Genomic DNA, 24,318 nt, shown 5'->3' with positions numbered 1-24,318 from the left:
TGTATAAACGCATGTGAATATGCATGTGAATACGCGTGTATTCTGCAGGAAAAACGAATGCACAATCTTCATGCGTTTTTTCTGGCAAGGGAGATGCAGCAACGCTGCAGAAATTTTCTGCTTCATTTCTGCATCGTGGGCACATAGTCTTAGTCTTCCTTCAACCTTAAAAACTATGTTACTATGTTACTTATAAAATGTGTTCAAAGTGCTGCCCATTGTGTTGGATTGTCAATGCAACCCTCTTCTCCCACTCTTGACACACTGATTGCAACACCGCAGAAGAAATGCTAGCATAGGCTTCCAGTATCCGTTGTTTCAGATGCTGCACATCTCGCATCTTCACAGCATAGACTATTGCCTTCAGATGACCCAAAAGATAAAAGTCTAAGGGGGTCAGATCGGGAGACCTTGGTGGCCATTCAACTGGCCCACGACGACCAATCCACTTTCGAGGAAGCTGTTCATGTAGGAATGCTCGGACCTCACACCCATATTGTGGAGGTGCACCATCTTGTTGGAAAAACTCAAGGAACATGCCATCTTCAGTGCATAAAGAGGGCAACACATCATCATGTAGCAATTTCATATATCCAGTGGCATTGAGGTTTCCATTGATGAAGAATGGTCCCACTATCTTTGTACCCCATATACCACACCATACCATCAAGATACGAGATGTGCAGCATCTGAAACAACGGATACTGGAAGCCTTTGCTAGCATTTCTTCTGCGGTGTTGCTATCAGTGTGTCAAGAGTGGGAGAAGAGGGTTGCATTGACAATCCAACACAATGGGCAGCACTTTGAACACATTTTATAAGTAGTCATAAATTTGTAAAAAACTCATGAAAGAATAAAGTTACGTTGTTTTTCTTATGAAATTCTCAATAAGTTTGATGTGTCACATGACCCTCTTCCCATTGAAAAAAATAAAGTTGGATCCAAAATGGCCGACTTCAAAATTGCCACCCTAGTCACCACTAGTGATGAGCGAGTATGTTCTGTTAACCCTTTCGCTGAGTATGCTCGGGCGAGCACCGAGTAGTTACAGCTGCTCGGTGATATGGTTGAATCGCTCCCGTGGGCATGATTTGCAACTGTTTGACAGCTTTATTACATGTGAGGAATGTCTAGTTCTTACGTATGCCTCACATGTATTAAAGCTGTCAAAAAGTCGCAAATCATGCACACGGGAGTGATTTAAACATAACACCGAGCAGCTGTAACTACTCGGTGCTCGCCCGAGCATACTCGACAAAAGGGTTAACAGAACATACTCGCTCATCACTAGTCACCGCCCATCTGGAAAAGTTTTCCCCCTCCTATATACTAATGTGCCACAAACAGGAAGTTGATATCACCAACTATTCCCATTTAATTTAGGTGTATCCATATAAATGGCCCACCCTGTAGTGTGCCCAACATACATTACATTGTGATAGGGGAGGCCCAAGTACAAATGGGCTCATTCACGGCAATGTGAGAAGGTCCAATAAGTCTTACATCAATTCTCTTTATAAGCAAGTGATTGCGAGCGTCAGGGTTTTTTTTTCACCAGCAAGACACAGTGATCTGATATTTGTCGCTCACCTTTAAGCTTTAAAAAGGTAGTCCACTTTTGGGAACCTTTCTTTTTCATCTTTTACAATTGGGCTTCATTAAAAATCGTGCACCGTTTGCCTCCTATAACTTCTGTGTTTAACTGGCTATTACTAGTTGCAGGATGAGTTAACTGGGAATCCATGGGTGAGCTCGTTCTGACAGTCTTACAGGAGAGTTTGTAGACCTGGGTGAGCTCGTTCTGACAGTCTTACAGGAGAGTTTGCAGACCGGGGTGAGCTCGTTCTGACAGTCTTACAGGAGAGTTTGTAGACCAGGGTGAGCTCGTTCTGACAGTCTTACAGGAGAGTTTGTAGACCAGGGTGAGCTCGTTCTGACAGTCTTACAGGAGAGTTTGCAGACCGGGGTGAGCTCGTTCTGACAGTCTTACAGGAGAGTTTGTAGACCAGGGTGAGCTCGTTCTGACAGTCTTACAGGAGAGTTTGTAGACCAGGGTGAGCTCGTTCTGACAGTCTTACAGGAGAGTTTGTAGACCTGGGTGAGCTCGTTCTGACAGTCTTACAGGAGAGTTTGTAGACCAGGGTGAGCTCGTTCTGACAGTCTTACAGGAGAGTTTGTAGACCTGGGTGAGCTCGTTCTGACAGTCTTACAGGAGAGTTTGTAGACCTGGGTGAGCTCGTTCTGACAGTCTTACAGGAGAGTTTGTAGACCAGGGTGAGCTCGTTCTGACAGTCTTACAGGAGAGTTTGTAGACCTGGGTGAGCTCGTTCTGACAGTCTTACAGGAGAGTTTGTAGACCTGGGTGAGCTCGTTCTGACAGTCTTACAGGAGAGTTTGTAGACCAGGGTGAGCTCGTTCTGACAGTCTTACAGGAGAGTTTGTAGACCTGGGTGAGCTCGTTCTGACAGTCTTACAGGAGAGTTTGTAGACCAGGGTGAGCTCGTTCTGACAGTCTTACAGGATAGTTTGTAGACCAGGGTGAGCTCGTTCTGACAGTCTTACAGGAGAGTTTGTAGACCAGGGTGAGCTCGTTCTGACAGTCTTACAGGACAGTTTGCAGACCTTATCTGTTTTATTTTTGTTTTTTTTTTCTTGATTTACTACAAACCACATCAAAATTGAATGTGCAGGGGGAAAAAAAGAGACTGTAGAAGCGAAGATTTTTAATTAACTCAATTGCAAAAATGCTTTCTAGCCCCAAATACATGCAATTCAGTAAAACAAAAAAAATGTCCATCTTGTTCCTAAAGTTGGACAAGCCCTTTAAAGCATTTGATCTTTTCCCACAAAACAAATTCACAATGAAGGTGGCAGTATCTGAACCCACAGCTTTCAATCTTTTTGCATCTGAAGATGTTGCGTGCGCCAGATTAGTGCACAGACTTCTCCCTAAACAAGTACAACAGGAAAACTAAACACACAGGTGAACGCTATGGAATCTCATGTGGAGATGACTCGCTGCTTCCCAGGAATTTTTGGAATCCACATAAAAAAACAAACAAACTTAGAAATGAAAAAGGACGTCTCTCTTTTTTTTTCAGTTTAACATGGCACTTCTTGCATGTGATTGTTTTTTTTTTTTTTTTTTTTATTACTGACCCGTAAAACCAGAACACCCATATGAGCCACCGCAAGGTTGATTTGCATGTTCTCTCCATCAATAGCCTGGTGCGGTCGTATTCCAAACATGTCCAACTTTCGTGCTATGTCCAGCAGCTGCATGTCTGATTCTGCTGGAGATTTCCCCCTGTAATACAGAGAGAAGACTGTGATAGAGCCGCATAGAAGAGGAGACGGTATATGGATGTGTGATTATTCACTACTACATAGGTGACGGCAAGGGATGTTTGGAGTGCTATTAACACAAGACCATCTTTGATATCTGATGGGTCATTAGTCCAAAAAAAGCATCTGACTATTTCCATTCTCTCCATGTATCTAATTTAATTCTGCAGGATGTGCATAAATATTCGATAAGTCAGTATTCAGATCATAATGATTATACAGTTTTCGAATGTAAGCCACATCAATCTAAGAGCATTGTAGTATAATTTCCAGGTGATAATTGCTTTAAAGGGGTTGTCTGAGACTTTGACATTGATGGCCAAATTCCTTATGATAGGTCACCAATTTCTGAGTGGTGTAACCCCAACACTCAACTGTTCCCGGTGTCGGCTAGAACTTCTTGCCGGCATAGTGGCTGTGGCCGGGTACTGCACATTTGCCCCCTATTGATTTGAATCGAGTGTGGATGTGCAGTACTAGGCCGCGGCCACTATAGAGTCGACGGAGCTGTGCAGTTCCCGCTGCCGCCGCCAGCACCGGTATCAGCTGATTGGGGAGAGGTGCAGGGTGTTGCACCTCCCACCGATAAGACATTGATGACCTATCCTGAGGATTGGCCATCAATGATAAAATCGCGGACAATCCCTTCAAGAGAGACATTGGGGGAAATTTATTAAGCTAAGTGTGCCGGAATTCAGGCTTAATTTGTTGCAGACTTAAGCCATATTTTTTATGTGCTTTAGACACATTCTGCATCTTGTCCGATAAGGAAAAGTGAACTCGCTGAACTGGGGTGTGGCTTGTCCGAATAGGGCGAGATCCTAACATGCAATATGCTAAAGTAAATCAACTAAAAAGGTGGAGTAAACTTGAACGAGACCACTCCAAGAATGGGGCTTTGGAAGCTGATAATGGAGTGGAGGTGACATGTTCAACATCCGGCCCATTCATTAACTATGACGCTGCCCAAAATAGCTTCGAGCTGCTCGAGGCATGTCCAGCAGTCCAATGGACAGTGAAGGTAGAGCATGAGCACCTCAGCTCCATTCAAGAAGGCTCTGCAGAGTCTGGTTTTCAGGTCCTTGAGCACACTTTTTGATATCACTGGGGGTCCCAGCGGTCAGACACCCAACAATCAGTAAGTTATACTCTTAGGCCACAGCCCCACTACCAGTATTCGATCAGTATTTTTTCTCAGGAGTGGGAGCCAAAACCAGGTGAGGAACAATCAGAGAAAAGGTACAATAGAAACAAGTCACCAATTCAGCATTTATCACCCACTCCTGGTTTTGGCTCCCACTCCTGAGAAAAAATACTGACCGAATACTGACCAAATACTGATAGCGGGGCCATGTCCTAAAAATGTATCTCTGTGGGAGGTGTACTTCTTCCCCTGCATGAGGTTGAATGTCTTGTAACGCCCAGCTGAACTTTACATAAAACAGAACGTTAACTTTCCAAAATAATATGTCCGCAATACCTCTTGTAATTTTTCTCACTTGCCTTTGGGGCTTTTTTAGGCACATACTTTCTGTCCTTTCAGGGAAAGTTTTCAGCAGGATTTTTATCATCAGAGCCAGAATAATAATGAAAGTTTGCACTTCTATATGTGGTCAAGATACAGAATTCACAATTGGAAATATCACAACTGACCCTGCTCCCCCTCCCTTCAAAATGACATTTGCACACGCTCATTACACACGTCAAAAGATAGGGTCAGAGTCTGTTCATTGTAACTATTTACATGTGTTGTTTCCTGAAACAACAGGAAGTTAAGAGTCTAAAAAAAAAAAACAGTGACCAGTGTAAAAAATTACAAGATTTCTCATTTTTATTTTTTAATAAAGATTGTGATTTTAGCGAAAAAAACCTTTGCCAAATGTTAAAAAACCCCATATATAATTAACGCAAAAACCTAATTTAAACAATAGGTCATTTTCATATGACAGCCCCTTTTAAAAAAGTTCCTTACACGTGTCGCTGGTAATACTTGAGGATCTTGTTGTCCAGATATTCCTGATTTGGCAAGTACTGATTCTGTTCCACATGTTTTCTGGCTGTCTCTTCCTCATAATCACCCAATTCGGCTACAATATAAACAAAATAGTAGATCGTTTTAATTCTCCATATCATTTATTGTTTACTCTAACAGCGCTTTTCGTTATACAGTGCAACAGTATTAATATGTATAGATAGGTGATCATGCTACGATGGATGGACTGCAACTTTGTTTGCAGGTTCACCATTCTAAGGCCACGGCCCCACTATCAGTATTCGGTCAGTATTTAGTCAGTAATTTTTCTCAGGAGTGGGAGCAAAAACCAGGTGAGGAACAATCAGAGAAAAGGTATAATAGAAACAAGTCACCAATTCTGCATTTATCACCCACTTCTGGTTTTGGCTCCCACTCCTGAGAAAAAAATACTGACCGAATACTGATAGTGGGGCCGTGACCTAAGAGCTCAATCTGATGGCTAGAAGATGGCTAAAAGTGTGTCCAATTTCTAGGTTTGGTCAAAAATCAAGTTGAACATTTATTCAGATTTATGGCAGAGCATACTCCTCGTCACACACTCAATGTGGAGTGCAGATCATTCCTCACTGTATGTATTTTGCCTAAAAATCATATTTGCAATGTGATTTTATTAAAATGTGTTAACTGTTTGGCTGTGTATCACTGTACATATCAGACTGAAGAATGAGTTAACTGTAAACCCTTCAGTGCGCTTGTTCTGAGATGAACTTTGATCTGCACATAAACCAGAAGAGTACTGAAGATAGATAAGACTTATACTCTTTCAGAGCAGCCTGCTGATGAGTTCACAGTTAACTCATTCTGTAGCCTATGTACTGTGATTAATAGAGGTTACAAAACTAAAACAGTTTAGAAGTGAAAAAATGTATCCACTTAAATAGGAACAAAGCCACCACTAGGTGGAGCGAACAACATACAGGATTATATACCTAATACAGAACTCAGAGGGACTGGGTAGCTCTGCATTCAAGTAGCTCCCCCTATGGATAGCTGCAGGTAGTCAAGGAGTTCAATGCTGAGCACCACTGGTGGACACAGACAGAAAAGGGCCCCTGTGCAAGAATAGTAAATGGGCCCTTTGCTGCCCAATAACTCATCATAATGCACAATTCCACCTGCATTGGAGGTGGTAGTGGCCCCTTACCTCTTGGGCCCCTGTGGAAGCACAGGTTGCACCAATGGTATGTTCGCCCTTACTGGGGCTCTCCTAAGACACTTTGGCAGTAATGTGCCTGTTTCTGTCGGACATATGCCACAGGTGACAGGTCTTGATTTTTAATTTGACAGACACGTGTAATATTCATATTTGGATATACTCTATAAAGAACAAGTATTTTACTTACCCTGAAGTACATATGAAGTCATTAAGGCACCGCTGTTATCATTGCAAGACAATTTCCCATATGCCAAATCCTTTTTTATTTGTAGAGCAAAGAGATACCTGCAAATGTTGAAATATTAGTATACATATGATTTTAGTGTTTGGATGTAGCGGATGCAAGGTTTGGCAGCACAAATATAACAATACTGTATTACTGGCAATCCAATCACTCCACACCTCCTGTATTCTAGCCCAAACTCATATGATATATGCCTCCTGATATGGCAGGTGCAGAGCTGCTAGGACTAAGCACACCCAGATCAGCTCTGCCGGTGACTGATCTGCCACAGCTGGGTTCATCTGTAACTTGGGTTCCTATGGATGCTCCAGTTACAGGGGGAAACTTAAAAAATAAAAAAGGGAGAGAGAGGGGATGTTCCTCAGAGGTCTTTTGTGACCTTATGGGGGACATATGTTCAAAAAATGTTTGAAAAAGAAGTGTGGGCAGCAGAGTGGCTCAGTGGTTAGCACTGTTGCTTTGTGGGTCCTGGATTCAAAAGATTTCTATGTCCTTTGAGGGGTTAACATGAGCTGAACTTTTCATCACATAGGAATCTGTTACATCTATCACTTATATCTCGATATATTGGATGGAATTCACAGAATGAAGGAATGATAACCTTGTGAGCTCTCCTCGCAGCTGTCCGGGGTCCACTGGGAAGAATTTCACCAGGAATTTGAAAATAGTTTCTTTAGGGTCTAAAAAAATGAAGAAAATAATACATTATTTATATAGAAATACACACAAAACATATAACATTACTTTTAACCCAGTGTAATTCCAAAACTGCAACCTATTTATAGCCCCATAATGGCCTTTTTTATTGGAAAATAGAAAATATGTTGATCTCAAGCAAGAAGCAGGTCTTAATATTAGTTATTGCAGATAAAGCAGAGGGGGGCTCCTGCTGCAGTCAGTTGTCTCACGTCCAGACACAGGTTACATCTGAGCCATAAGAGAGAGCTAGGAGACCATAACTTCCTTCTTGGATGGATTATGACAGTTGCAGCTGTCGCACCCTGCTACCCACAGGTGCCACAGGACTCAAAAGGGTGCATGGACGGACTTCTCCACAAGAGACCCTCACTACACATAGACACCTCCACCCTTCTACCTCATACCACCAGAGGGAGCCCTGTTAGGGATATATATACGGAGGGTGGAGTTAGGTAGTTGAACAGTGTGCTGACACTTAGACCAGTGAAGAAGCAGCACGTGAGCTGCTGTGTGTGTTGAAGGCCCCAAGTGTGGCCGAGGCAAGGAAAGAGGAGGTAATGGGGCAGAGGAGCATCACAGGCTCACCCCAAGATACTAGCTGGACACCGGGTCCGCGCCTACGGGGTTCTCTACACCCAGTAGGGACAACCGGCATACCAGGAGGCTTCCAGACCCCTGGTCATCCTGAAGCTACCATCAATAACAGGACTAGGAACCACGAAGGCCCCGGCGTCCAGGGATAGTGGTTGCCAAGGAAAAGTCCTACTACCAAGCGGTCAGGTGAGAGAGCAACACAACATAGAAGCTAGGCCAAGTTCCAGGCAGGCCAGAAGCTTAGAGAGGGGAAGAAAAGGATCAAGGAGGCCTTATACCCGCTCACTGGGGAGAGTCCTGAAGTGCACCCTTCCTAGCAAGTACCTTGGACCATACCTGCCATTACACCAGTAAAGGTACTGAAGCGAATCCCCTGTGTGCATGTCCGTCATTACCCCTGACCCGACCGGGCCATCTCTCACTTGCATCCCATCCATCAATCCTGCCCCGGGGGCCTGCTCCGTCTGTGGGGAGCAGAAACATCCCAGCTGCCATGCCATCACCCCCGGAGGTCTGCAGCAGCGCTGGTAACCATTACCGGAAACCACAGGTGGCGTCACGAGACAAACTGTTAACAAAAACACTAAAACCCCTTTTAAAGAGTGACCCAGAGGACGGGCCCGGGAGCCGACTGCCGCGACATCACAAGGAGGTAAAGGCCCGGGTACCGAGTCTCCCCCATATATCCCCCCTGGGCTAGACACAGCCGTGTGACGTCCCCCCGCTGGAAGAGGAAGCGAAGAGACTGTACGGCAGTAGTGCTGAGGAATGGTGGGGGCTCAGTAGATATACTTTTAATTATGAGTACTGCACTACAACAGTATATAGTACAAGCCAGTAAGCAATGTACGGGACTGCGGCACTTCGTCGCATACGTTGCTTAGTTCTGGCCGCTGATTGACTGGGGTGTTGGGTTTTGGACCCCGCAATCTCATATTGATGGCCTATCCTACATATACAGTAGGATGTCAAGGGTTCAGTCCTGGACAAGCCTTTTATCATTATGATAGGTGTTGAGGTTTTTAACTTTTAATAGACTTTTTTTCAATTGATTCAATAAACGTACATTTTTTTTATCCAGTTGTTTGTGCCGGAAACTACCCTCGTTTATTTTTCTCTGTCTGCTGCAATCACCAGCAGGTACGGCACCCAATGGTTTCTAATCACAGCAATGGATTCATCTATGTTACCACCATGAACAGCTCTAACCCTCCCCCTCGCCCCTAAATGCTTCTCCTTTTATCTTTATGGTTGTAGGTAGAGATGGGCAGAACAATTCGTGGGACTCCGGTTAAAGCGGCGTGATGTATAGATGATGTCTCGCCAACCCAGCAAATCAAAAGCTGCACTGGAGATCCGGGAAAGTAAGAGAATCACAGAGCTGACGTCCAGTGGCCAGAACCTACTGACCTGGATGGTGAACCAGAGTCCTGCAAATCCATATGCCCATCTCTAGTTGTAGGATAGTGGCTCAGTGGTTAGCACTGTTGTTTTGCAGTACTAGGGTCCTGGGTTCAAATCCCACCAAGAACAACATCTGCAAGGAGTTTGTATGTTCTCCCCGTGTTTGCGTGGGTTTCCTCCCGGTTCTCCGGTTTCCTCCCACACTCCAAAGACATACTGATAGGGGATCTAGATTGTGAGCCCCAATGATGTTGTCTGTCAAGAGCTGTGGAATTAATGGCGCTATATAAGCAAAGCATAATAATTAAATAGTAGAACACAGTTGCAGCATATGATGCCTATATGATATAATCACAGCCTTATGTTACACTATCGCCACATTTATACAATACAGTATTAGCACTTACTTTTCACTTGCTTGGTTATTGGTTTAAGAAGTCCAAGCCAAACCTGTAATGTCAAAAGACCAAGCTGAATTTATACATGTATTTTACCTACATAACCTCTAATATTCACTCGGAGTAAAGTGTCAAGTCCGTCCTAGCAGTGTCTCATTCAGACATCATTGCTTTTTTCATAAAAAACGGTACAAGCTTTGTCTCTGAACTTAATCAGCGTTTCCTCGGGGTATCAGTTTTTACCATCAGAATTTCATCAGTTTTTCTCGTCTTTTTTTAAATGTGGTTTCTCAATCTGTTCCTAGAAAAACGGACAGGACACAGATGGCATCCGAGAGCTATTTAATTTTTTTCATGGCCCCATAGGCTTGGATTGGAGAATTTAATCTGTGACTGAGGTCACAATTGGACATGTCTCCATGATTTTGTGCGAACCACTTAGTCTTCAAAAATACACGGACATGTATGTGAAAAACTGACATCTGAATGAGGCCTAAAAGGGGAATTCTAAGGCCTAGTTGTCAAATTCAGTAGAAATAATTGAGAAACAGTGCAATGTAGGGGTATAAAAGAGATGCTGCAGAATGGTTGGTTATATATGAGAAATATATTAATATCTTGTAGATTTGAGCCCTCGGGGGCAGGGTCCTCTGAGCAGATAATAAGCGCCTGTAAGAGAAGAGCTAGCAGAGAAGAGAAGTAAATAGCAATCCGAAGTCGGAACAGAGAAGGTGAGAGAAAGAATACCGGGGCCAGGGGCAGGAAGCCTAGCAGGACGGTACGGAGTTTTCGTCAGAGAGGTAACGGAAGGCAAAAGTAAAAGGAAGCAAAAGGAAGAAAATATGTATATCACTGTAGCTACTTAGCATCTACAGCAGGGGTGGGGAACCTCAAGCCCCTGGGCCACTTATGGCTCTCGATGACATTTTATCTAGCCCTTGGGCAGATTCCCGGGGACTGCTAAGCTTGGGCCGGCAGCTGTATTTTTATGGCCACCAGCCCATTAATTTCTTCTTGCTCTGTGAACATGCACACAGAGTGTTCACTACTGAATGCTGAGGAGCATGCAGTGAAAGATTATGTCCAGCCACCAGTACCAGAGACAGGACCTACTTTATGGGTAGAGTTAGTAAGGGAATAGGAGAGTGTTTTCAGGGAAGAAGGAGATGTGTGCGCTCATGTCGCTTGTGTTTAAAGAAACGTCCTTGAAGATAATTGCCTACTATCTGCTATATATAGTTCATATCAGCAGATATCATTCTCAAAAAGATATAGGGTGATCATCAATAAGTAATATCACATCATATTGGCCAATTTTGTATAGTGTGAGAAGCGTAACAGTGTAAAGGGGCAGTAACATATAGTGTGGAGATATTTAATAATATAATATGATGTGACATTAATTATTGATGATCACCCTGTATCTTTTTGATAATGATTACATATGTACACAGCACACCTAGCTTCTTTTGATAAAGTGACATATAGGGGGTGAACCTATTTTGTATAGGGTTGACACCAATATAATTAGCGCTATATTTACTTTGCATATGAGATTTTGGTATTTATAAGGGGTAATTTAGTGAGCATTAGAAAAATGAATAAAAAATATAAACTAAATTTAAAAAAAAATTGTAAAAAAAGAATATTTAGAATGGTGTATGTATATGACAAAATTTACATGTTCATTTATATACCGAGAGGTGAGGATGATTTAATACAGGGGCATATATGACATGCAGGATAAAGTTTATGGAGGAATTATTAGATCTACCTCTGAATATAATATTTAATTACAACGGTATTGTCAGCATGGGAAGATGTTATTTTTATATATATTTTGTTTTATTGATTTTGTTTGATTGTTTTGAAATATTTTATTGTAGATTTTTATTTTTCTGTGATGTCATTTCCTTGAGTTTCCCTATATATATGTGAAAGTTATCTTGTTTTCCACAATTGACAAAAGCCCATGAGGGGCTGAAACATTTTGTTACTCTCCTATATGTGGAATAAATGAACTGACTTCGTACCCGTGAGTGCCGGGACCCGTCTTTTCTATTTGTGATTTATTTTCCGATTGCTCCACCAAGGACTGCGGAGTGTCGACTATACTACTTCTTTATACGGTCAGTGATTTGAGACTGAGATAGAGGTTCACCTTCCAACAAAAAAATTACCCAAAGCATACTGCTAAAGCAATACTCAAGTGGTTTAACAGGAAATGTGTAACTGTTTTGGAATGGTCTAGTCAAAGCCCAGATCTTAATCCAATTGAGAATCTGTGGTCAGACTTGAAAATTGCTGTTCACCTGAGGAAACCGTCTAGCTTGAAGGAGCTGTAGAAGTTTTGCCATGAGGAATGGGCAAAAATCCCAGTGGCAAGATGTGGAAAGCTCATTGAGAGTTATTCAAAGCGACTTGCAGATGTAATTGCCACAAAAAGAGGCTCTACAAAGTACTGACTTTAGGGGGTGAAAAGTTATGTACACTGAAGTTTTCAGTTATTTTGTCCTATTTGTTATTTGCTTCACAAAAAAAGTATTCACAGTTGTAGGCATGTTCTTTACATGAACTGATGCAAACCCTCAAAAAAGAAAACAGTGAAATTCCAGGTTGCGAGGTAGCAATACACAAAAAATGCCAAAGGGGGTGAATACTTACGCAAGCCACTGTGTGACTGGTACAGACTGTATCCTCAACTGTACTGAACCAGCTAACATACATTGCATACATCATTACTGGTGTTGAGCGAGCATGCTCGACACTGCTCAGTACTCGCCCGAGCATCTCACTACTCGGGATGTTCGGCGAGCACCGAGCATTTCCGGGTTACTCGGGCGGGAGCTCGGGTCTCCACCCTGCACGTTTGGCGCTCTTTACAGAGCCAATGAACATGCAGGGATTGCCAGCCAGTCACTGTAAAGCCGCAGTCATGTTGTTTGTGGGCATTACAGTGATTGGCTGGCCGCACAGCGTCACCTCGAGTATTTAAAACCGGACGCCGCCATCTTGGACACAGTCGCTCCGGATCAGAGAGTGTAGGGAGAGATTTATACTCTGAAATAGTTAATGTGGGGACTCTAAAGCCTGCAAAATCAAACAAACAGTCCTTCTCAGGACTAATATCCATCCCAGATATCAGGCAGGCAGGCTGTATAGGAGACGCAGTGGTTATACCAACAAACACTGCATTACACTCCTGTGTGCTCCTGCTGGTCAAATTGCTAGACTTATCCCCAGGTCTCAGGGGCCAGGAAAAATCCTTTTTTTTTTCATCTAAATCCTGTTTTTTTTTTTTCCCCTCAGTCAGACTGTACAAATACCCGTCTTATTAACCTTTGGTATCCCCCCCCCCCCAAAAAAAAAATTTGAGTGTGTCTGTGAGTGTTCAGACACAAATATATCTGTTTAAAAGAGTCTGGTGTAGGCCAGATAACTAGAACTGTGGTTTTCCTCTTCCACGGTTCAAATCTGGGTGTTATCAACCTGCTTGCCTTTTTTCCATAAAAAAAAAACAGTTTGAGTGTGTCGCTGACTGTTTAGACACAAATATATCTATTTTAACAAGTCTGGAATACACCAGGAAATTATAACTGTGGTTTTGCAGTTCCACGGTTCAAATCTCTGTGTTATCCACTTTTTTGTCTTTTTTCCATAAAAAAAAACATTTTCAGTGTCTCGCTGACTGTTCAGACACCAATATATCTGTTTAAAAGAGTCTGGTGTAGGCCAGAGAACTAGAACTGTGTTTTTCCTCTTCCACGGTTCAAATCTGGGTGTTATCAACCTGCTTGCCTTTTTTCCATAAAAAAACATTTTCAGTGTCTCGCTGACTGTTCAGACACAAATATATCTGTTTAAAAGAGTCTGGTGTAGGCCAGAGAACTAGAACTGTGTTTTTCCTCTTCCATGGTTCAAATCTGGGTGTTATCAACCTGCTTGCCGGACACGTGGACAAGTGCTTGTGGCCAGGGACGGTACATCTCCCTGACGGCACACTGGGTAAACATAGCGGAAGCCGGGACCCAGTCGGACCTTGGGACAGAACACATCCTCCCCACACTGAGGATTGCGGGCCCTATGTCAGTCAGAGTTGCCCCCACAGTGTACAGCTCCTGCGCATCATCCTCCTCCTCCTCATGTTCAGCCTCCATCTCATATATCACCACATCAGTTACAAGCTGGAAGCACTGCAGTACTGCCTCAGCCAAGCAGCAACAGGCTGTGCTGAAACTCATAAGCTTAGGTGATAAACCTCACACTGATTGTGAGTTGTGGACAGCTGTGAAAGAGCAGGCAGATCTGTGGCTGAGACCGCTGAACCTACATCCAGGCATGGTCGGGTATGACAATGGCTGTAACCTGGTGGCGGCTCTGAGGCGAGGCGAGATCACACACGTACCATGCCTGGCTTATGTGCTTAACCTCGTGGTTCTGCAGTTTCTTAAATCGTACCCCGAGTAGCCAGATCTGCTCGTCAAAGTACGCCGCCTGTTAGCTCATTTTCGCAAGTCGGCTACAGCTTCCGCCGCCCTTGCTGTGTTGCAGCAGTGTTTGCAGCTTCCGGCACACCGACTGGTGTGTGATGTCCCCACACGTTGGAACTCTACCCTCCGCATGTTGCAAAGGATTTGTGAGCAGAAGTTGTGGAGTACCAGCTGCAACAAGGCCGTCGATATTCAGGTCAGACTCCACACATAAGACCTCAGGAGTGGACCTGGATGTCTGACATATGTACCATCCTGACAAACTTTGAGGAGTCCACCAAGATGGTGAGTGGCGATGACGCCATCATTAGAGTCAGCATCCCACTTGTCTGTCTTTTGCAACGCTCTCTGCAGAGAATTAAAGAGGAGGCATTGCAGCCAGAGTATGATGAGATGGATCAAGAAGCCGTAGCGGGCGATTACACACAGCCCAGCCTCATCTCATCCCAACGTGCATTGGGGGACAATGAGGGAGGGGAGGAGGAGGAGGAGGAAGAACAGGAGCTGGTATCATGCGCTGTAGACGGTAGTACCTGTACAACTGTCATACCGTCGGTTCAGCGTGGGTGGCCTGAGGACAGGGGGGAGGAGGAGGAGAGCATGGTCAGTCGTCATCTTGGTGAGGACACGGAAGTCTTGCCCATTACCAGTCTGGCACGCATGGCTGACTTTATGTTACGCTGCCTTAACCGTGACCCTCGCGTTGTCAAAATGTTGGGTGACAGTCATTACTGGTTGGTGACACTTTTAGACCCCCGCTACAAGGAGAACTTTCACGCTCTTATTCCTGAGGTGGAGAGGTCTACAAAAATGGGGCAGTACCAGAAGGCCCTTGATGCAGAACTGTTAAAAAAATTCCCATCTGAACACGCTAGCGGCAGAGGCCACAGTTTGTTGCCCAACCAAGGCGTACAGGCGAGAGAGACGCAACTCCAATCCAGCAGAGGCAGGGGAACACTGTCAACATTCTGGGACAGTTTTCTGAGACCCGCCCAGCTTACAGGCCCTGAGGCGCGGGGTACTCTCACAAGGAGTGGAAAGTTTCAAAAGATGGTGAGGGAGTACCTTGCCGACCGTACCAGCGTCCTCCGTGATTCCTCTGTGCCTTTAAATTATTGGGTATCTGTAACATACCTGGCGGCATTCTTGCATAGGGCACCATCTCCCACTATGCAAGATCGCAAAATTGTTCATCACTCCAGTCTGCTAGCCTGGCTTCTTTCCATGCTGTCTGTTTGTCTCTGTTCTGACTGCTTAGGGTGGCGGCCCGGTCACTTCCTGTTTCTTGTAGCTGCTGTGGGCACACCCCTAATGCGTCCTCAGCCTATTGCTGTCAGTCACTGGATATTTAAACCAGCTTCACCTGGAAGCTGATGCCTGAGCAACGTTTTCATTCAGTGTGCCTCCATACTCTGAATGTGCCAGGTCCTGTTCTGTTCTTGTCTGTTTCCACCACTCTGGGGACTGTATTCCCAGACTGGCTCCTGTATCTCTTTCAGTAGCAGTTCCTGTCTGAACTGTATCCTAGCCTGTTCGTCCTGCCTTCTAGGAGCCGCATACCTAGACCTGTTGTCTGTGTTTTCTTGCCTGTCTGTCCGCCTTCCTGGAGGTTGTATTTCAACACGCTCCTAGCCTGTTCGCTCCGCCTTTTCTGGGGGCCGCATACCCAGACTCGCTCCTGTATCTCGCTGCAGTGTCAGTTTCTGTCTGTACACTCAGTTCCTGTCTGAACACTCTCCTAGCCTGTTTCCTGTTTTTCTCTATGTCTTTAGCTTCCCTTTTTCTGCAGAGTCTGAACCTGCTAGTATCTTGTGTGCATCTGGTTCTGCCTTTCCCTTCCAGTCTGTTCCGTGTGAACAGAGCCCTGTCCCCTCTGCTCTGCCTTTGCTCACCGCTCCGGCGGTTCTTGCCTGCTCCGCCTTGCTCACCGCTCCGGCGGTTCTTGCCTGCTCTGCCTTGCTCACCGCTTCGGCGGTTCTTGCCTGCTCTGCCTTGCTCACCGCTCCGGCGGTTCTTGCCTGCTCTGCCTTTGCTTGCCGCTCCAGGCGGTCTCGCTCTGCCCTGCCTTTGCTCACCGCTGAAGGCGGTCTCGCTCTGCTCTGCCTTTGCTCACCGCTCCAGGCGGTCTCGCTGTGCTCTGCCTTTGCTCACCGCTCCAGGCGGTCTCGCTCTGCTATTGCTCACCGCTCCAGGCGGTCTCGCTCTGCTATTGCTCACCGCTCCAGGCGGCCTCGCTCTGCCTTTTCTCACCGCTCCTGACGGCCTCACTCTGCTCTGCCTTTGCTCACCGCCCCAGGCGGCTTCGCTCTGCTCTGCCTTTGCTCACCGCTCCAGGCGGTCTCGCTCTGCTCTGCCTTTGCTCACCGCTCCAGGCAGTCTCACTCTGCTCTGCCTTTGCTCACCGCTCCAGGCAGTCTCACTCTGCTCTGCCTTTGCTCACCGCTCCAGGCGGTCTCGCTCTGCTCTGCCTTGCTCACCGCTCCGGCGGTTCTTGCCTGCTCTGCCTTGCTCACCGCTCCGGCGGTTCTTGCCTGCTCTGCCTTGCTCACCGCTCCGGCGGTTCTTGCCTGCTCTGCCTTGCTCACCGCTCCGGCGGTTCTTGCCTGCTCTGCCTTGCTCACCGCTCCGGCGGTTCTTGCCTGCTCTGCCTTTGCTCACCGCTCCAGGCGGTCTCGCTCTGCTCTGCCTTTGCTCACCGCTCCAGGCGGTCTCGCTATGCTCTGCCATTGCTCGCCGCTCCAGGCGGTCTCTCTCTGCTCTGCCTTTGCTCGCCGCTCCAGGCGGTCTCTCTCTGCTCTGCCTTTGCTCGCCGCTCCAGGCGGTCTCTCTCTGCTCTGCCTTTGCTCGCCGCTCCAGGCGGTCTCTCTCTGCTCTGCCTTTGCTCGCCGCTCCAGGCGGTCTATCTCTACTCTGCCCTTGCTCGCCGCTCCAGGCGGTCTCGCTCTGCTCTGCCCTTGCTCACCGCTCCAGGTGGTCTCGCTCTGCTCTGCCATTGCTCACCGCTCCAGGTGGCCTCGCTCTGCTCTGCCTTTGCTCACCGCTCCAGGCGGTCTCGCTCTGCTCTGCCTTTGCTCACCGCTCCAGGCGGTCTCGCTCTGCTCTGCCTTTGCTCACCGCTCCAGGCGGTCTCGCTCTGCTCTGCCTTTGCTCACCGCTCCAGGCGGTCTTGCCCTGCTCTGCTCTTGTTCACCGCTCTGGCGGTCTCGCTCTGCTCTGCTTGTCTACTGCATCTGCGGTTCTGTTCCTGAGTCCCAGTCTGTACTGGACCTTATCCAGCCTGAGCTCCAACCTGCTAGTGCCTCCCTGTCGGCACTCCAGCCGTGCTTGCCAGTACTCCCTGCCTGCTTATCAGTGGTGGTTACCAGTGCCCGCCTGTCTGCATACCTGCCGTGTCTGCCTATACCCACCAGTCAGTGTGCCAGCCTAACCTGCCTGTTCCTGTATTCTCCGGTGTGGGTCAACAGCCGTGTCCGTGGTCTGTCCTGGAGTAGCACCTGGTCCCTCTGCTCGGTTCCTCCCTGGTGCACTGCCGTCGTTAGCCGTCGTGCGACCTTGGTCGGAACGGGTAGATACTTAGTTACGCCCCTCCAGGCACTCTCCGGTTCATGGTCCAGTGGGATCACTAAACACACACACGCCAGTCAGTCCGGGCGTGTGCATAACAGTATCTAAGCTGGACACTTGGAATGAACTCGCTCTGTACGCCTTGGAGGTCCTGGCCTGCCCTGCCGCTAGTGTGTTATCAGAGCGTGTTTTTAGTGCCGCTGGGGGAATTATAACTGATAAGCACACTCACCTGTCAACTGACAATGCTGACAAGCTGACCCTTATCAAAATGAACAAGGGCTGGATTGGGCCTGACTTCTCATCACCACCAAATGACAGCAGAGTAACATAAAGTCAAATCCACTGTGTTATTTCGGGAGGTGTATTCCCATGCACCGCTTCACACCCACACATGAGTATACGCTTCCTCATTTCGGCTGTTTTTTGCTCTTCTCCTTATCCTCAGCCTCCACCACGACTATACCACCAGGGTGACCGTGGTCCGTGTTGCTAGCATTGCAAGTTCCTCCGTCCTAATTTTTGGCAGCTTTTGCTTGGAAAGCATAGGCAAAGACTATGGGAGACCCACTCCCCAATAATGGGAATAATGTTTTTAATATGCTGTACTGTATGGCTCTTGTAAGGGGCATTAAAACCGTCTTGTTAAGCTACTGTGACCTCCACGTCTCTTCCAAGGGGCATTAAAACCGTCTTGTTAAACCACTCTGACCTCCACGTCTCTTCCAAAGGGCATTAAAACCATCTTGATAAGCTACTGTGACCTCCACGTCTCTTCCAAGGGGCATTAAAACAGTCTTGTTAAGCTACTGTGACCTCCACGTTTCTTCCAAGGGGCATTAAAACAGTCTTGTTAAGCTACTGTGACCTCCACGTTTCTTCCAAGGGGCATTAAAACAGTCTTGTTAAGCTACTGTGACCTCCACGTTTCTTCCAAGGGGCATTAAAACAGTCTTGTTAAGCTACTGTGACCTCCACGTCTCTTCCAAGGGGCATTAAAACCATCTTGTTAAGCTACTGTGACCTCCACGTCTCTTCCACGGGGCATTGATATTGTCTTTTTATTCCACTGCTACCTCCACCACTCTACCAAGGGGCATTAAAACCGTCTTGTTAAACCACTCTGAACTCCACAGCTCTTCCAAGGGGCATTGAAATGTTGTTTTTAATTACCTCTAACCTCCACGACTCTTCCAACGGGCATTGCATTTCCTCCTAATTTTAGTCAGCTTTTTCTTTTCAATGCATAGGAGAACACTAAGGGAGACCCACTCCCCAATGATGGGTAGAAGGTTTTTAGTACGCTGCAATCTACGTCTGTTTCAAGGGGCATTGCAGTTCCTCATAATTTTTGGAAAGCCTTCCATTCACTGCTTAGGCCAACAGTGTACAGGAGACCCAGTTGCTATAAATAGAAAAAAAAGTTTAGTTAAGGCCCTCTGACCTCCATGTCACTTCCAAGGGGCATTGGAGTGCTTTGAAATTTTTGGTAGGCATTGCACTCACTGTATGCCCTATAACTGTGTAGCCGAACTACTCCTTTTGGTACAGAAACATATCCTACAAGACATGTGTGGTTGACTGGCCTGATATTGATGTGAATGGTCCCTGTTCCTCCTGCTCTTTCTCCTTTGCCACCACCTCATCCATCATTCATCACCTGAAGCTTTGTTTTAACGGGAGTCATAGAACTGGGATAGTAGCAGGAAAACATCCAGCAATCCTCGGAGGAGGTAGGATATGCGCCAAAACGCTGACCACCTCAGGCCTAGCCGCTACTACATACATGCGCTTGCATTCCAAGGAACAGAAAGCTAAGGAGATGGATGGCCTCATGATCATGAATAATTTACTTGTTGTGTAGGAGGCCGACCACTGCTGCTGTCTACCTTCTGAACTTTGTGTTGAAGAATGATTGACCCAGGACCCGCAATCCTCTATGTCTGGAGGACGTATTGCATCCCAGTGTCCAACTGCGTCCCGGCTTCCACAATATTAACCCAGTGTGAAGGCGTCAGTGAGATGGACCATCCCTAGCCACATTCACTTGTCCATGTATTTGTGGTTAGGCTGTCCTTCCCACTAAATGCACTGGGGAGGGCAAAGGTAATGTTTTGGTATGCGCGCTTGTGTATAAGGCGCACCGGGACAAATGGGGGCGGCTGGGGACCGTTTATGGAAACCCGGCCGCCCCCAGGCGGCTGGGGATCGTGTGTGGGCACACGGCCGCGGGGCGGCTGGGGACCGAGTATGTACACCCGGCCGCCCTCTGGCGGCTGGGGACCAAGTGTGGACACCCGGCCGCCAGGCGGCTGGGGACTGAATGTGGACACTCGGCCGCCAGGCGGCTGGGGACTGAGTGTGGATACCAGGCCGCTGACGCAGCCATCACATGGTGGCCGGCGTCTGCCTACACAAGCCTAAAAGGCCTCATTTCAAGTGCAAGCAAGCTATCAGTATGGTATTGCAGCCTGGGGGTGGGTGGGTGGCAGGCTGCACACTTACGCTTGCATTCCAATAAAACAAAGCAGATGCTAACTTCTATCATCATCATCATGCTCCTCACTTTGGCACTCTCAACTCCCCTGATGGAGAAGCCAGGGCCCACCGGAGGAGTCTTGTTGTCTGGTGGGCTCGGCCAATGCTGCCCTAAAGCAGGCCAGGCTAAGAAAAGTGTGGGGAAGGTTACCAGGACAAATAGGGGCGGCTGGGGACCGAGTGTGGACACCCGGCCAGCGGCGGCTGGGGACTGAGTATGGATACCAGGCCGCCGACGCAGCCATGACATGGTGGCAGGCGTCTGCCTCCACAAGCCTAAAAGGCCTCATTTCAAGTGCAAGCAAGCTAGCAGTATGGTATTGCAGCCTGGGGGTGGGTGGGTGGCAGGCTGCACACTTACACTTGCATTCCAATAAAACAAAGCAGATGCTAACTTCTATCATCATCATCATGCTCCTCACTTTGGCACTCTCAACTCCCCTGATGGAGAAGCCAGGGCCCACCGGAGGAGTCTGGTTGTCTGGTGGGCTCGGCCAATGCTGCCCTATAGCAGGCCAGGCTAAGAAAAGTGTGGGGAAGGCTACCGGGACAAATTGGGGCGGCTGGGGACCGAGTATGGACACCAGGCCGCCCCCTGGTGGCTGGGGACCGAGCGTGGACACCCGGCCGCCGGGCGGCTGGGGACTGAGTATGGATACCAGGCCGCCAACGCAGCCATGACATGGTGGCAGGCGTCTGCCTCCACATGCCTAAAAGGCCCAATTTCAAGTGCAAGCAAGCTAGCAGTATGGTATTGCAGCCTGGGGGTGGGTGGGTGGCAGGCTGCATACTTGCGCTTGCATTGCAAGGAATGGGGGAGGTACAATTGAACACTGCCCTGGGACAAGGACTTGCACAGGGATAGTTGCAAGTCTGCATCTTCTGATGCGGCAAGGATCACTTCTGATGGGCACACTTTTAGGCAGTGACCTGGATGTCAGAGATGCTTCCAGGGGTCTTTCCCATGCTGTTCCCATATCTTTTCAGCACTGTATGCATGTGTCACACAGCACATGGCCAGATAAGATTGTAAAATGTTAAAATGACATTTCCCGGTGAATGCATTTGTCACGGTTGAAAGCAATACAAAAGTGCAAAAAGGCATAAAAAAATGCTACTTGTGAACATAGCCCAAGGTGTGGAGGAGTATTTTTGTTTTTGGTTATTTATTTTACCTTATAAGTAGTGTTGAGCATTCCGATACTGTAATATCGGGTATCGGCCGATATTCGCGGTATCGGAATTCCGATACTTAATTCCGATACTTTTACAATATCGGATACCGGAATCGGAAGTTCCCATAATGCCTGCGCTCTGCAGTGTCTGTGAAGGATGACAAGTTGGATGGCAGCGCGATCCAGCCTGTCATCAGAATGCCATCCCAGCGGGGGAGAATTCTCCTGATTGTTTAAAAGCCGGCGGGCGGTATAAAGCCGCCGGCTTTTAAACAATCACACAGCCCCATACTGCTTCCCCGCAGCCTCCCACCCCGATCCTCCGCTCCCCTCGCCACCTCCCATCCCGATCGTAAGTTAGGACCGGGCGGGGAGCGCAGCTCCAAGGAGCGGGGAGTGAAGGACCCGGGCGGGGAAGCCGACAGTGAAAAGACTTCACCGCCGGCTTTCCCGTTCTGTGCTGCGCTTTCCCGCCGGTTATTTCAAATGAACAGCTGAGGTATCAGCTGATGCCGATCAGCTGTTCATTTGAAGTCGCCGCGTTGCCCTCAGAGGGTTCATGTGAGTTCATGCTTGACTGCATGAACTCACATGAACTTTCCCACGGCCGCACAGGTCAGCCTCACCTCCCAGACGATCAGACCGTCATGATTAGTGTGTGTACGGGGTGTGTGTGCGGGGTGTGTGCGCGGGGTGTGTGCGCGATGTTTGTGCGGGTGTGCGCGGTGTCTGTGCGATGTGTGCGGGTGTGTGCGGTGTGTGTGCGGGTGTGTGCGTGCAGGCAGACATAGGCCGATGTGACACTACTACTCCCATCGGCCTATGTCTGTCCCCCGTCCACTCCTGCCAGCAGGATCAGCTCGATGGGAGCAGTAGTTCCCATCAGACTGATCCTGCTATTTAAATTGCCCTACTGTGTCCCCAATAAATGTTAAATACATGTCATTGGTGGCCAGTGGTTACCTAAAAGAAATTAGTTCATACATTACCTGTCCCCGCCGATCGCCACCTAAAATAAAGTAAAAAATAAAAAACTACACCTATACTCACCAAGACACCTAATTCCCCGAAGCCATCGATCTCCTGTAATAAAATATAAAATAATAAACCACAACCTTATCCTTACCCCTCCGTAGTAGTCCACGAGTGTCCCACGAACATCTCCAGTTCAGAGCAGCCACATAGAATGTGACCGCTCTGAACCGCTGCCGCCGCTAGAATGACGGGGCCGTAAGGGTTCACCGGAGTTCAGGCAGCGCTGCTCCGGTTAGCTCCTTTACGGCCCTGCTGTATCGTGAGAAATTCCCACGGTACAGCAGTGCCGTAAAGGAGGTCTCCGGAGCTGCGCTGCCTGAATGCACTCCGGTGACCTCAGTCAGTGGCTCCCGCTGCCGGGAGCGGACGTGTTCCCGGCAGCGTGAGCTTACAGCAGCCATGCACAGCTGTCACCATCTCCAGATGTGACAGCTGTGCATGGGAGATCAGCGCAGGAACGTGGACAGGTAACTATTATTTTTAGTAAACTAAGAATTAAATAAAATTGTGTGTTTTATTTCAAATAAATTATTTTTTTCTGGGTGTAGTGTGTTTTTTCTTTTTAACACTTTGTAGGTTAGTAATGGGGGTGTCTTATAGACGCCCATCATTACTAACCTGGGCTTCATGGCAGCTGGCGCTGACATGAACCCCACCACTATTACCCCCTGCCACCGCACCAGGGCAGCGTGGAAGAGCGAGGCTAAGTGCCAGAGTTGGCGCATCCTATGGATGCGCCATTTCTGGGGCGGCTGACGACTGGTGTTTCTAGCCTGGGAGGGGGCCAATATTCATGGCACCCTTCCTGGGCTATTAATATCAGCCCCCAGCTGTCTGCCTAGCCTTTGCTAGCTATTAAAATAGGGGGGACCCCACGTCATTTTTTTTGGGGGGGTCCCCCATTTTAATAGCTAGTAAAGGCTAGGTATTCAGCTGGGGGCTGATATTAGTAGTCTGGGAAGCTCCATGGGTTTTACCCCCTTCCCAGGCTTCAAACATCTGCCCCAGCCGTCTGCTTAACCTCCGCTAGAGACTAAAATTATGGGGGATCCCACGCCATTTTTTTTTTAAATAAATCCATTATTTTAACACTAAATGACATTTGAGGAGTTAATAAAGATGCAGTCCCTAAATTATTATTTATTTTTTAATTAATTTTTCCCAAAACTTTTGACGTGGGCTTCGCCATATTTTTGTATGCCAGCCAGGTACAGCATCCAGCTTCTATGAACGCGCCATTTTCCGGGGCGGCTGCGGACTGCAATTTTCAGCGGGGGGCAGAAAGCTTGGGCCTCCCTGCGCTGCAGATTCCATCCCCCAGCTGCCTAGTTGTACCTGGCTGGACACAAAAATAGGGAGAAGCTCCACGTTTTTTTTTTTTTTTAATTATTTAATGAAATTCATGGAATAATTAAGAAAAAAAGGGCTTCCCTATATTGTTGTGTCTGGCCAGGTACAAATAGGCAGCTGGTGGTTGGGGGCAGCCCGTTCCTGCCTGCTGTACCTGGCTGGACCCAAATATAGTGCAAAGCCCCACGTCAATTTTTTTTTAATTATTTCATGAATTTCCTGAAATGATTCAAAAAAAATTGATGTGGGGCTTCGCCCTATATTTGTGTCCAGTCAGGTACAGCAGGCAG

At 47.3% G+C, this 24,318-nt stretch overlaps 1 protein-coding gene across 1 annotated transcript in view; it reads right to left on the bottom strand.

Annotated features, from left to right (window-relative positions):
- FRMD7 (FERM domain containing 7) overlaps nt 1-24,318 on the bottom strand; it is an 85,546-nt gene that overhangs the window by 43,447 nt on the left and 17,781 nt on the right. The window contains exons 3-7 of the mRNA XM_073641332.1: nt 9,886-9,928; nt 7,383-7,461; nt 6,725-6,822; nt 5,319-5,433; nt 3,161-3,308 (exon numbers count right to left, since the gene is read on the bottom strand). Coding sequence (XP_073497433.1) covers nt 3,161-3,308; nt 5,319-5,433; nt 6,725-6,822; nt 7,383-7,461; nt 9,886-9,928 — 483 coding nt within the window. The remainder of the gene's footprint in view (nt 1-3,160; nt 3,309-5,318; nt 5,434-6,724; nt 6,823-7,382; nt 7,462-9,885; nt 9,929-24,318) is intronic.

Source organism: Phyllobates terribilis, unplaced genomic scaffold (assembly GCF_046119375.1).
Source record: "Phyllobates terribilis strain yellow unplaced genomic scaffold, ASM4611937v1 Scaffold_7__3_contigs__length_470593459, whole genome shotgun sequence".
In the NCBI taxonomy this organism is placed as follows: Eukaryota; Metazoa; Chordata; class Amphibia; order Anura; family Dendrobatidae; genus Phyllobates; species Phyllobates terribilis.
The sequence above is the reverse complement of the archived record's forward strand: the minus strand, read 5'-3'. Positions and strand labels throughout refer to the sequence as shown.